Source organism: Lottia gigantea (genome assembly GCF_000327385.1).
Source record: "Lottia gigantea unplaced genomic scaffold LOTGIsca_79, whole genome shotgun sequence".
NCBI classification, from domain to species: Eukaryota; Metazoa; Mollusca; class Gastropoda; family Lottiidae; genus Lottia; species Lottia gigantea.
This window is the reverse complement of record NW_008710630.1, coordinates 869,888-883,944: the sequence shown is the minus strand read 5'-3', so window position 1 is coordinate 883,944 and position 14,057 is coordinate 869,888. Positions and strand designations below refer to the sequence as shown.

General features: G+C 33.9%; 2 protein-coding genes across 2 annotated transcripts; one reads left to right on the top strand and one right to left on the bottom strand.

Annotated features, from left to right (window-relative positions):
* The first annotated feature begins 910 nt into the window (after positions 1-910).
* On the top strand, positions 911-2,672 carry LOTGIDRAFT_222222 (hypothetical protein). Its single transcript, XM_009066735.1, has 3 exons — positions 911-1,121; positions 1,542-1,715; positions 1,933-2,672. Exons 1-2 carry the CDS (start codon positions 962-964, stop codon positions 1,622-1,624), a joined length of 243 nt encoding a protein of 80 aa, XP_009064983.1. The 5' UTR covers positions 911-961; the 3' UTR covers positions 1,625-1,715; positions 1,933-2,672.
* Positions 2,673-3,121: 449 nt separating this feature from the next.
* LOTGIDRAFT_132355 (hypothetical protein) lies at positions 3,122-7,099 on the bottom strand (the record flags this gene model as incomplete). The annotated part of the gene is made up of 12 exons (XM_009066734.1): positions 3,122-3,247; positions 3,346-3,439; positions 3,786-3,879; positions 4,165-4,246; positions 4,468-4,557; positions 4,707-4,751; positions 4,909-4,953; positions 5,214-5,325; positions 5,643-5,700; positions 5,994-6,146; positions 6,568-6,660; positions 6,961-7,099. Coding segments are annotated over 12 exons (1,131 nt in total), but the record flags the coding sequence as incomplete, so codon positions are not given.
* Positions 7,100-14,057: the final 6,958 nt, after the last annotated feature.

Below are 14,057 nucleotides of genomic sequence, written 5' to 3'. Positions count from 1 at the left end.
AAGTCTTCTTCTGTCCTCGTAACAGCTGAAAAATAAAGATCACATCATAATTGATAAGAGCTCAACAACAAATTTCGGATACATTCTTTACTCTTTTCAGTACCAGTATGGATTGTTTTTAATCTTAATTATGCTATATGCATGAGCCAAAGGCTAGATTAATCAAGGTGTAATAACTTTCATTTAGAACATTAACCACAGTTGGCCTATATGTGGAACTGTATTTAAATAGGAGAGTCCCAAACTTACTCTACAAGGCTATGAGTACATAGTAATATAAGCTTTCAGGTTAGGACATATCGGTCTACTATTTAAATTTCATATTCAAATTTTCGTCCCTTCCACAGCCATTTCCTTTTCCCAGTGCAGGTATCTAGAAGGGGCCTAGAAGTTATCCCTGTTTTCAGATTTAACATTTTGAAAACAAAAGGGCACAAGTCAGTGATTTAATTCAATGACTATTAACCAAGTGAGAAGATAACAGTGCAGTGGCGAATCTGAAAACTCATCATCACATCTGATGAAGTTCAAATTCAAGATGTAAACATTGACACAAATGAAGTAAACATAGTGCACCAAAGCCTTTCGGTTTGAAGATCATTACGGCATTGAAAGATGAACACAATTTTAATTGTGTGCATTGTAAAGATAAGTAGCAATCAAGGGATTAATCTTTAAAATTCTAAAACAATACTCACTCTTGTCCACTAGTAGATTTTTTCCTCCATAGCTTTGTTAGCTTAATTATTCTCTTTTGTAATTTGATTGGCGAGTTATATTTAGCCGACCAATCAAATTCATTCTGTCTACGGGCACTGGTACGTTCACATGCGCATTAAAATCCAAGATGGCGGCGCTCAGTCAGACGTGAGAAAACCGTTAGAAATTATGTAATCTTATGTCATTGAGTGAAAGTAACGGTTTATTGAAGTGCTATTGAGCTTGGACAATACTTTGTGACATGGTCGCTCGTTTAATCTCACGATCAGTAGAAACTATCGTTAACAAGTGGCCGGGAAAAAAGTATTTAGGTGTATTTCGGTTCCTGCCCTGTTTTGTTGTCATTGGAGCTGTCCTTGAGTTTAGCATGGTCAACTGGACAGTTCGGGAAGCGAATTTTTGTTAGTATGATAATCACTCTCCCATTCATTACATATATATCAGAGAACCCTACGTGAACAAATAGGAATGTCACTTACTGCCCTCATAATAGTCAATTTCGTACTAATTCTACTTTCGATTTATTCATATAGATCTATAATATACCACGTCTTTCTTTACTCAGTATAAACAAGTCATAATTTAATAACTCCTGGTTTGAGTGCCATGCAATGCCTAACATTTTTATCAAGTCTGAAACAAGGTACTGTATCAGCAAGCCCATTGCTGTGCGTACCAAATTATTGCTTTGCTACCAAGGATTTTCAAAGTTAGCTTATAGTTCTCAAAATGGTATAATATTGAATTGGAAATGTATCTGATATTGTAAAAAAAACTCTAAAAAACCTGTAAGGATAAATCATATTTCTTTTCCATTTCAGACACAGTATACAAAAAGAGACAAATTCGAGATCAAGCCCTAGCTGAACTGAAAGCAGAGGCTGAAAATGCCAGCGGGACTTAGTGGCGGAAAATATATTTCGTTTATGGCAGCAAGTTTGGTGTCTATGTTTATTGGAGCTCAGTTAGTTCATTCTTATTACAAACCACTTAAGGTAGGATAGCCTGTTTCAATTACAGAAAAGGGTATGAGCTAAAGATGATAAGTGCATGGGCTTTGTCTCAACATTGTTATGTTTTTTTTATGCCCAAATAAAATATATCAGAACCTTATCTAGAAGGGTTATAAGCAACTTGGCACCTAATCAAAATTTATAGAAATATATTGTGGTAAGCAAATTTTAAGCCAAACAATAAAATTTTCTTTTTTAGGATATGAATGAATTGGTGAAAGCTGAGAAGGAAAAAATATTGGCAGAGCAGGCAAAGGAGGCTAAAAAATCTGAATCAACTACAAAAAAATGATGAAATATTGAATCGTCATGTCTTAGTTTTGTCAGTTCTTGGGGATGTGTGGATATCTTTGGTTGACTAAAATACATTTTGAAAAAGGAACAATTTACAAAAAATATTAGATTTATTTATAATATGATAATGAAACGAAGAGATTGTAAAAATGTAAACTAATTATTTGAGGTATGATTGTTTGTTCTTGTGTGATGAAAAAAATTAAAAGTATGAATTTTTGTTTGTGGCATTGTTTTTTTATCACGTTTCCATGTGATGTATAAATTTCATCAGCACTGCTGATTCCCGTTAGCCAATCATATCTTACTTGAGGTATTAAATGTCTGGCTCTCATTTCAGTATTCCAACAATTAGAATCGAAATAAACGGATTTGTTCATAGATATATTTCAGAATGCCTTTGTTTGATGTGATCTCTACTTCAAAATGACTTAACCCTTTCCCATTCTTCTAGCACTATTTACAAAGTTCATACACTGCCAAAATACTTCAAAATTAGCTGAATGTGCACCAAGTTCTAGGAACTTGACATGTCAATTTTGCTCCAAATGCACTAATAAAATGCCCAAAGAGGCTCTACTTCAAAAGGATCTCGATTATTTTTCAACTCTCCTGACACTGTTCACAGAGCTCTAGGAACCAAACAAGACCAGTTTACATGGTTTCCACTTCAAAATGTTCCTGATTCTTCTTCTTTTCTTCTTGAGCAGCAGTTTGTTGTCTTCGTGGCCAAGACATGGCAGCGTCTGTCGCTCTTACACTTTTACCTTTCTTCACTTTCTTCCTTTCTTTTTCTATTTCTTTTACTATTTCCTTTTCTTGTTCTACTTCTTTCTGTATTTGAGAAAAAATTACAATTTCAGTTTTTGATATTGGCAGTATTGCATGAAATGTTGCAAGACATTGCAGGAGAATTCAAGACTGCTGAAATAATTTTCTAGCTTGTTAATTGTAGAGAAACAAGGTGTTTAATTTTGAAGGTGATTCAAGACAAATTTAGTCAAACATAAAAGCAAATTTATGCCCCGCCTGTGCTTTTGTAACTTTGTACAAATATCAAAGTTACAAAAGCACAGGCGGGGCATTTATTTGCTTTACACCCCTACGTACAGAGCAGTGTATATTCCTACCTTCAAGTCAAACTTTATCTGTAGCCTTTCTTTAATCAACAAACCTCTTGTCAATAATTTCCAGTTTCCTAACACTCGCTTCTCTATTTTCTAAAGATGAACAAATAAACACATGAACGACAAGACGAGAAAAAACACACCAACAGTGCACCAAAATTGAAGTAAAAGAATATGGATTTGAACCATACCTCCATTTCTCTTTGTTTCTGTATCTCTTGATCTTCATCCCAAGCGGCCATTAAAATATCTTTCTGGTCTTCACACACCACAAACCCTTCTAGTCTACAATTCAAATAAAATCAAATTAAATTGAGCTGTTCATCCTACTTTTCTCCTCCTGATGGGGCTTAAACAAGGCTTGGTGAAATGAGAAGATAGAGGTGTGCCATGTGGGAAATTTAGTCTACCCTATATTGTGAATCAAGCATGTACAATATGCACTACTTCTTACCCTCGACATCTGAAAAATTCTCTGTCACTATAAGCATGTTGCACCCCATCTTTTTTTGTAATTTCAAAATGTCAAGGGATTTTATATATGCCCACCTTACAGAACAAGAGGCTTCAGTTTTGGTCTTATAAAGAATGGGGCAATTAGGTGCTTCCATTTAATCCTTTAGTTACTTACAGTGCATGAGAAAATCCACCATGATAGTCCCAGCCCACCATGGCAGCCACACAATCTATTCCTAACTTCTTAGCTATTCTGTTCAACCCTTGAACTAAAAAGAACAAATTTTCATGAGTTAAGGCCCTTACAATTTTGGATGAGTTATTGCCCTTGATTTGTTAAAGTACTATACATAAATGACCTTATTCTTAGTTACATATTTCAGAATACGAGCCTATGTCAAGCTTTTACCAGCTGACAGAAATACCAGACATACATAATTGTTTCATATTTAATTTATTGTACAGTCCGTCGCTGAAGACTTTGAATATATTAGCGTTTTTCTCATCCTTTGTTGATGGCGCTGGTAGACTGCAGTACAAGTCATTCAACTCACCTTGAAGATGTACTGTACCACCTGGTAACATCCAAGGTTTAAATAGTTCCACATTTCCATATTCATTACGAGGAATTTTACCCTAAAATGAAAGTAGACCCTTGCATTACCTATGTCAGGCATAATTTAAAAAAAAAAAAAATCTTATTATAAGTTACAAATGCTTACATCCTCATCTGTATGAGATGAGAATAAGCCTTGGAGATGCAAATACTTCAAATAAAACATGTATGAAATAGGAATTTAAGTTGAAAAAAATGTACATCTCTGACAAAATGGCCTCCTTGGAACAGATGTACTTACATTTACAGCTGGTGGAGGAATATATATATCAGTCTGCCATTCCCCAAATATCTCTAAATCTAACGCATCAGGGTTCTCCTTGGGTTTTTTCTGAAACATTAGAATAAATAAAATCCAGGGTTCAGTTATACTATTGATTTACAATCGAGCTGAAATCTAGCTATCGTAAGTGCTTTATAAAATGCAGTCTGGCATTTAATCAGTCTACAATTAAAACAAAACAAAGAGATCTCACTTACCCATTTAGGTCTTGATTTGACCATTTTATAAGGTTCTTCACCAATCTACAAACATACAAAATCCAAACTAACACACGTTTCAGATATAAAATCCTCATCAGGACAACTGGTATGGAAATATTTTGACTAAGACAATTGAACAAAGTAAGGGAACTATCTGAACAGGATCAAGTCACCTTAAATAATTTCTAATTTGACTTACTCTTACTGCTCTACCTTCTTTCATCCAATTTTCTCTAGAATGTAACTGAAATGGGATAAAAAAAATAATTCTTTACCCATCTGATAGTACTCTATGATGTCTGTCAGACATTTTTTCATGAGAACATATTTAATGGACTCCATTTGAAAAAATTTTGCGATTCAAGCGGCAAAATAATATTTCTATCAAATAAATTAGGATTAGGGGACAGGCTTATATGTGCCCTATCCTGAGCCTAGAAAAAGCAACAATCAAAAATGTCTGATCCTATTCTAAGGAAGGAACACATCTGAATCCATACTTACCACATGGACACACTCCCTAGCGTAGATTGGTTCCCCTCTAATATAACCAACAGGTATAGCTGTATCAGGATATATAGCTTCAAACTTTAATAGATGTCTTTGTAACACATACCTAATAATAATATAACATTAATACAATGTTGCTCATACAAATAGTATTATCATGCAATTCAATTTTTAAAATAGGTGACAGAGATTTCAGAATACAGGGCATTTCATTGGTTGATTCATTATCATTAAAGTTAATAATCATGTGCCTATGCAAATGGCAATCCCGAAGTCAAAATGGTGGATCTGAAATGCCCAAGAGCCATTCGATATCTGCAATGTCCTCAAAAAAGTTAGTGCTTTGTGTCAAGCCAATATTTTCGTATAATTACAGACATCTGATGGAAAATTGGAAAGATGCAAATGTGTAATGAAACTTACAATGGATGACTTTTAAACTGACCTATACTGGTTGGTAGAGGTCTTTTAATCAATTGATCTGAGAACAAGAAAGAGTTGGAAATAATTTTCATAACACATAAAAGTAACCATTATTGCAGAACTCACTAAGGTGGCCTTTAATCTTTGTGGTTTCATCTGTTCCAATTCACCACCTTAGTGTTCGCTAACTTGGAGGTCAGAGGTAAGTCAAGATATTGAACTATCAACCTCTTATGACCTCTAAGTGGGGCAAATGCAGAAAAATGATCCAGAAGGATAGGACGAATCAAATCTCTAAACTGTCATGAACATAGGTGGAGCTAACATGTATCCTAACACAACGAATCTCACCTTTAATATGTTCATCATCTTGTTCATTTTGCTCCTCCTGGCTACGATAAGTCTGTAGTGTTTCTCTCCACCAATCAGAATCAGTACGTAATTTACGAGTTGTAGACAACCAATCAGACGCAAAGCGTGGCGTCACATCCTTTATACTACCATCTGAAATATGAAAAGTTTTTAATAGGCGAGGCATTTTCCTTAATCAGGGGACAAAACTCACTAATTTGTTTGACTTGACACTTATTGTCACATCTTCACAATGTCAAGCTATTACAAACTTTGTCTTATACCTTGACTGCAATAGTATTTCTCCCAAAGGCATCTACACAATGGCAATCTATAATGAATTTTACATCAACGAATGTAGCCAATCAGAGCACTCAACAGACAGACTGTATAAGTTATGGCTTAGTGTTTACTGACTTTTTGTCAAGGCCTCTGATTGGCTGCTAGCAAACAATCCAATCAAATCACTGCATTTACAAACTTCTGTAATACAAGAAAGGTGGCTATTGCTTTAGTCCAGGCATTTGTTAAAGGGACATAACTCAGTAAATAAATTGTAAGAGTGAATACTTACCATTACTATAAGCTAGACAATAATGTAAAGGATAAGTAGCAGTTGATTCTATATCATATGGTTTATTTACAACTTCTCGTATACAATCAACACCTGGAGAAAACAACAGTATTGATCACACAACGGTTAACGCTCGGTGTAATATTAAATCTGGCAATAAGATCCTCTATTTATCAAACAGGATATATAATAATATTAGGCAAGATTTAAGATGATACACCTATGTATCTACTTAAGCATTGGTGGTGGGAGTACATCATGGGATTTCATCCAATCAAAAGCATGCCTTTAGTAAGAAACTATAAATGGGACGTATGATGATCACCCAGGAAAACTTGGGCCTACAGTAAAAGAAGAAATATGCTTCATTTTCTGTCTAAAAATGATACTTACAGATCCATTGATTTTCTTCCTGTAAGTAAATTTCAATCCAGACGTCACAACCACGCTCAGAGTCATCACTGGAATCACTCGATAATATTTTCCTATTCTTCTTTAATTCTTTATTCTTTCTCACAACTTCTGGACTTCGAAACTCCACTTCTTCTTCAAAATCACTGGAAATAAACAAAATACTGAAAATTATGTGAGCTACACATTAGCTTGTAGTTAATTCAGGACTTCATGACTTTACTTCTTCAAAATCACTGAGAATATGATACGAAATATTGTGAATTATCCAATCAAGTTCACCAGGAAATTAAAGGAATTTCTTGTGTACCAACTAGAAATTTTTTTAAAATTCTGATAATTCAAGCTAAAAATCAATGGAATTGACCTCTGAATTTACATAACCAAGTTTTAATTCTTAAAAGAAAAAAAATGTCTCCTCAGAACTTCACATTCTTGATTTAAAATCTTACCTAGAGTTATCCTCATCTAAGGACGTAGAAAGACCTCCCTTTGGTGATTTTCCTTTCGTGGAATTACTGTTGTCACAACTTTCATCTGAGGAAGCATCGTCTTCATTTGGAATAAAAATATCGCTTCCAGCATCTGACTCACTTTCAGTTTCTTTATAAGTTTTCACGTTATTCGAGGCACGTCTTTTTCGCCCACTCTTTTCAGACTTCCCTTTCGTTTTTTTCTTGGAGTTGTCTTTCTTGTTCGAAGTTATCGAGGCATTTTTGTCACAATTCTGTTCAGGTTTTAATTTGTCAGAGCTTTTGGATTTATTCGGGGATTTTTTGACAATTTTCTTTCGCGGCACTGTCAATCTCTTTTTAGCACCAGTAGATTCTTTCAGTGGGGTAGGTTGAAATGACATCACTAGTCGAACATCGTATCCCAACACCCGTAAAATTATCATAAACATCTAAAAAAAAATCAATAAGCATTCAAAGTCTGTTTCTCAAAAAAAAAAATATAATCAAAATTTATAATTAATATACTTCCTCATATAAATTGTTCATTAGCTGCTAACAATGTATTGCCAAACTGTGTTTTTGAATTTCGAGTTTCATTTTCGCTTCATTTATTAAAGGGTTTTAACATACCAACACGAACTGTTTTTCTGTTACAGCTTCTTTTTTCTCAAACCTTTCTTCCAATTGGTCTAAAGTAACCTAAAACACATATAGTAACAAAATGATCTGCATATTCAATATATTTCAGTGGGCACATGAATAAATTTGTGGTTCGGAAAACTTAATATTCACAGAAATTCAGGCAAAGAACCTATCTAAAATTTCACTCACTAAAGATCTGGAGCGTTGGTCTGGATTAGGATTAAAGGTGACTACAGTTTTATACCAGGTTATCAAGTCTTTGACCTCTGGACTATCTACCATTGATATATTTCGCGACAGCAGTCTGGTGGGTAGTAAGGACAAGGCCTGTCCTTTTAAAATTGGTGATTCGCAAATTCTATTTTGCTGCATTCCATGGGAAAGTAAACATAGTAGTTCAACCTGTAAAGCAGAATAGAATTTCACTATGAAAAATATGAAGAAAGCGGCTGTAACAAGGTCATGCTAGTTTCGTTGAAGTCTGACCAGAAGATCGAGTCTATTTTGCACGGGTGAATCTGGCATTCATTCTCAAAAAATTTAAAAAACTGAAGTTGTAAGTCTTGTGTTTCTCAATGTAGTGCTCCACACTTGCGACAAACTATCGCAGTTGGATGTCAATGAAGGACTTCGAAGAAAAGAACGACAATTTTGGTCTATAGTCTAGCTGAATGTAATATTTATTTCATGCTGAGACTAAGAGTGTATGAAATGAACACAGACCTTGTGAATACCTATTCTGACATCTTTCTGGAATCTTCTTATTTTTCTCTCCACCCACGCTTTCCAATCAAAGGCTTTTTTCTTTCTGAAAATGAAAGGAATCAAATAAAGACCTTAAACAGACAAAGTAAACAACCAGATTCAGGCTTCTTCTATTTTCTACTGTATTGATCAAACTGTGCAGTGTACCAAATCTGCATAATGGACTCACAAACCCCATGCTTACCTTTTTTTCTTCATGAAATCAGGATGATCAATTGTAATTTCTACAGATTTGGCTGGTATCTGAGATTTCAATGGACTATGGTGATCTGAAATAGACAAATCTGGGATGTTTTGATGTCAGCTCGTGCTGTTGAATTGTCAGACCAAAATGGTCTCGAAAACTTAACTCATAACAATCACAGTAATCTGACTAGATAATCAACCAAGTATAAAATCAATTTTACCATTAACCAATCAGATGACGGAAACTAAAAAATTTTACCTGCTACTTCTTCCCAATCTGATTCTTCACCGCTTTCACTATCCATAGAGGAATTCATTGAGTTATCTCCTCCTGCTTTAGATGTGGATGGTCCAGCCCCTTCCATCCTTAGCAACACTGATGTAATGTCCGTCTCATCTAGAATAGATCTATTTGCTGAAGTCTTATTCTCAACAGAGTTATCTTTCTTGGTTTTAGCCTTAGTTACCTTTGGTTTCGATTCTTTCTTCTTAGTTGGAACAGTTTTTTGGGCTTTAGTGCTTTGTTTCTGCTTCTTTGGCTTACTCTTTTGTTCTCCGATTTCACTGTCTGAACTCTTTCTTTTATGGGAATGAGTCAGCGAATTTAAAAGGGTGGAAGGACCTGGTTGTGGATTTTCTTCAACATCTTCAAAATCTGAGTCAGAAGATGAATCATCGTTCATTTCGAGTATTCTTGAGGTATAATCAGCAGACGACATGTCTTTCTTTTCAAGTTCGTTGGAGGGAGAATTTTTGAATTCATTTGTGACATTTCCTTCCCCATTCAAACTGACTCCATTTTTTGTGTCCTTGCTTTCTTCAAGTTCGCGTGTCTGTTTTTTAGGTTTGGGTTTTGTTTTAGCTTTAGCTTTTGGTTCTCTTTTAGTTGCTTTTGATGTTAGTTTCACAGCATCAGCTGCAATACCTGTTTCTTCTTTGACAACTTTTTTCCTACCCCTGACAGGTTTAGAGGCAACTTTTTCAGCAACTTCATCCCTATTTCCACCATTTATAACTGTAGTGGAGACATTGTTTGAATTATTTTCATTTTTCACATTGAGTTTGGGGGCTTTTGTTTCTTTAGCACTTTTGGTCATGTATTTTCTTTTGCCCTTTTGGACTTGAGACACTGGTTTTTCATTTCCATTCTGAAGTTTATTTTCAGCACTAAGTTTTGGGCTTGTCTCTTTCACATCTTCTTCAGATTTTGAAACATCTTTCTTTATTTGTGGTTTATTTTTCAAGTTTTTAGATTTTGTGACATTTTGGACATTACTATCTGACTCAGAACTATTGCTTTTTATATCTTTTGCTATTTCTTCGATCACTGGACTTTTTGAAATCCGCAAACTATCTTTTGTCTTGCTACGAGTCTTGCTAACTTTATTTTTGGACTTGTGACTCCCTGCATCATCATTTTTAGAATCTGATTTTGTTGACGTCTTGGTATTCTTAACTTTCCGCGCCATTGTTATCTGCAAAAAAAAAAAGAATTGGTATTTCATTACTTGCATTCCTTACTCCTAAAGGCCTATCTATCTACAGTAATTAGATATCACCTAAGACTTGAGCCAAGTGGCCAAAGGATTAACATATCTTAGGCTTGTACAGACATCAAACTTAAAATTGGAATGGTGTAAATCGATGCTATCTGTGTCTCTTATAGGCCTACACATGAAAAATTCATAAAACCTTTTTACAATCCTTTTCAGCCTTAAAAAGGTAATCCTTGAATCGTTACCTTGTAGGCATACCTCTTTGGTGGTAAACGCACTCCGTAATGAAAAATACAAATACAATCGAGACTACATTTCCCGCGGTAATTTTCATTACATAAGTTTTCAACGTGTCCCAGTTTCTTTTAATCCAAATGGCAACAAAAATAGATCGATGCAATGCATAGATTCAAAGATGACATCCAAATAAAACAGTATATAGCACAAGAAAGTCATGTCCAAGTGTTGGACGGTTAAGTTGCACAATCAGCAAAATAGCTCAAATCAATGAACCACAACGGTCCGTTTTTTTCAGTATGAATTGATTGCCCGACTGACTAAATGTATGAGCGATGTCAACTTGTTTTACCTTCTTCCATCTAGCTTATGAGTCGTTTTCGCCACAAAAATTTCATTCTCGAAAGTGTTGATGAAGATTTATCTGAACTGACCTTTCACTTCAAGAACCCATCAGCATTTCCGATTAACCAGTCAGATTTTTTTGTTCAATGGTTTAATTTTATGGATAGCTTACTTCGCCAAAATATACATAAATGCGCAAAAATAGAATTGGGTCTTATCTTTTTGTGGACTAAACCTCACATTTATAATGAGAACAGTTCACTTAATCCCTTAGTTGGGATTAAAGCTATATTTCGTTTCATTAATCCAATAGGGGCCTTAGGTGTTGATAGTAGCTAGGACATTCCATTCCATTTCATTTCATTGATATTAGCCCAATAAGGTACAGAATAGTAAGCGATAAAACTCCAATTCATTTCATTAGTCCAATTAGGTATAAAACAGTAGGACATAAAACTCTATTTCATGTCATTTCCCTTCTCAATATCAAAATATTTTTCACATCATTTTGACCAATAATAAGGGTAGAAAAAGACGCTTTTTGATATTGAATGATATTTTTAAAAATAATTTCAAATCATACATGCATAGAAACAGTTTTAAATGATCATATCTACAAAAGGTCTTTTAATTCATGGACAACTAATATACAGTTAGTTGAAGCCAAAATTAGATTTCAAACATTAAATAATTAAATTTTATTATGTGTTAATCAAAGCTTTTGATTTTAATTGCTATTTTTATTGACATAAGTGATACATGCAGTCATTTTAATATTTTGCTCACTGTCTCATCGAGCTTAATTTCAACCATCAATATCCCTTTTCAGAATTAAAATCCAACATTTAGTTCCATTACAATTTAATAAGATTTTACTCTAGAAGTTTATTTTAATGGAACTTAGCGTCAAATTTCTAATCTGAGAAGTGACACAGATGCTATAAACTTTCTAAAATATTCAAAATTATTTATAAAGTATTCAGATTAAAACTGAAAAAATACTTTCAGAAAAATAAAAAAAACAAGAAATAACAAAAAAAGAAAGAAATCAACAGAATAAATAAAACTTTAAAAATATCAGAAAAATAATACTAGATTGAAAAATTATAACTAAAAATTGACAGACATGACAACGCACACCCACTCTGCAGCTGAGCTACATTTATTTTAGGGTCTTTGAATAAAGCCAGACTCATGCAAGAGACCATTGTCTGATGAAAGCTCAACTCTAAAAAGTCTTTGTCAAGCTTAAAGGACTTTTTTTAAACAAAAACATTGTTACTTTAATTTCAAAAAAATTCCAGCAACTCTGATTGGTTGATATTATTACTTTTGACAACCAATCATGTTCCTTCAAACTGTTTAGATCAATTTAAAGTTGTGATCTCTCTGACTAAATTGTTTTTTGTTGCAAGTTCAAGCTCTCTAAAATTCAAGAATTTATTTTATTGAAATATGAATATATAGCTAAAAGTAGTTTATATCATAAGCTAGCTGACTAAATACTTGTAATATGATATATATAATATGGACATCATCGAATATTCCTCTAAATTTTATTGTTTGGTTTCATAACACAAAGTTACAAACATAATACATAATCCATAAATTTTAATGAAGCGAATAAAAAATGCATTATTATTACTAATATCAATATAAAAATAACTATGTCTATGTGTAAGATTTGAAATGGAATATAACACATATAACAAGATACCTATTTAAAGGGATTGTAAAGAGTAAGATTTGAACTACATATAGAAGCGAGGAGCACATATATCAAAACACAAGACAATATAATTATATTCTTTAATAAGGTTGGGCACATGCATGTCTATGTGGTTTTCATAACCTATGGCAATAAAACTATATTAAAAATCTCAATACGTCATAACATAAAATGCCCGCAAACTTTCTATGAATCAAAGATGCTTTTGAAGTCTCCTTGTTTTGTAAAAAACTGTCGCCTACCACAAAAAAAAATCAGAACACCAAAGTCATAAAAATTAATTTAAAAATATTCAATGAAGTATATCAACACATAATTTAATCCTTTCCATAAGCAGATAGAAAAGTACCAAGCCTCAAACTCCATTTAAATATAGCACATGATGAACACAGGGCCAGAACAGTTGAAACTGTGAATAAGCAGACACAGGGCCCAGTAAAAATAAAACTGAGGATAATGCAAACCCAGAACTGGGCATTATGAACTGGCCCTTTAAAATTAAAACCAGTCATCAGGCAAACACAGGGCCCAGTAAAATAAAACTTAGGACAATGAAAACTCAGAACTGGCCCTTTAAAATTAAAACCAGCCATCAGGCAAACACAGGGCCCAGTAAAATAAAACTTAGGACAATGAAAACTCAGAACTGGCCCTTTAAAATTAAAACCAGCCATCAGGCAAACACAGGGCACAGTAAAATAAAACTTAGGACAAGAGGAATACAGGGCCATGATCAAAATTGGATGAGCATAAAAGGAACACAGGGGTATGACAAGTTAAAACAATCATAAGGCAACCTATGAGTCCTGAAGTATTTTCACATGAGTATAAAAGTGTTTAAAATAAACATCTGGCCATTTAAAAATTACATTGCCATTTTTGAGACTGGATAAAAAAGACTGGACCAATTACACTACTCTGTTAATTAAGCGATGTTCGAGAGACTGGACGTCTGTGATTAGCCTGTACGGTCGTTATTTCGCTGATCTGTTGACTCATATTGATACTGGAATCCAATAAATTATTCACAATGGTTGGATCTGGAAAAAAGAAGAATATTTGGTCAAATTAACGGCAAATTCCAGCTAATTGATAAAAACTGTTTATTTTCAAGGATAACAGCTGAGGTTCAAGAGGATCCTTCTTTATACCAGCTGGTCCTTAACAGTTAGGTCGACTGGAATAATAAGTAAAGTTCTGCAAACTTTCAAACGCTGACTGAGA

Coding starts and splice junctions, on each gene's coding strand:
- LOTGIDRAFT_222222 (XM_009066735.1), top strand. CDS start 962: ATGGTCGCTCGTTTAATCTCACGATCAGTAGAAACTATCGTTAACAAG. Junction 1,122..1,541: donor AGTTCGGGAAGCGAATTTTT/GTTAGTATGATA, acceptor TTTCCATTTCAG/ACACAGTATACAAAAAGAGA.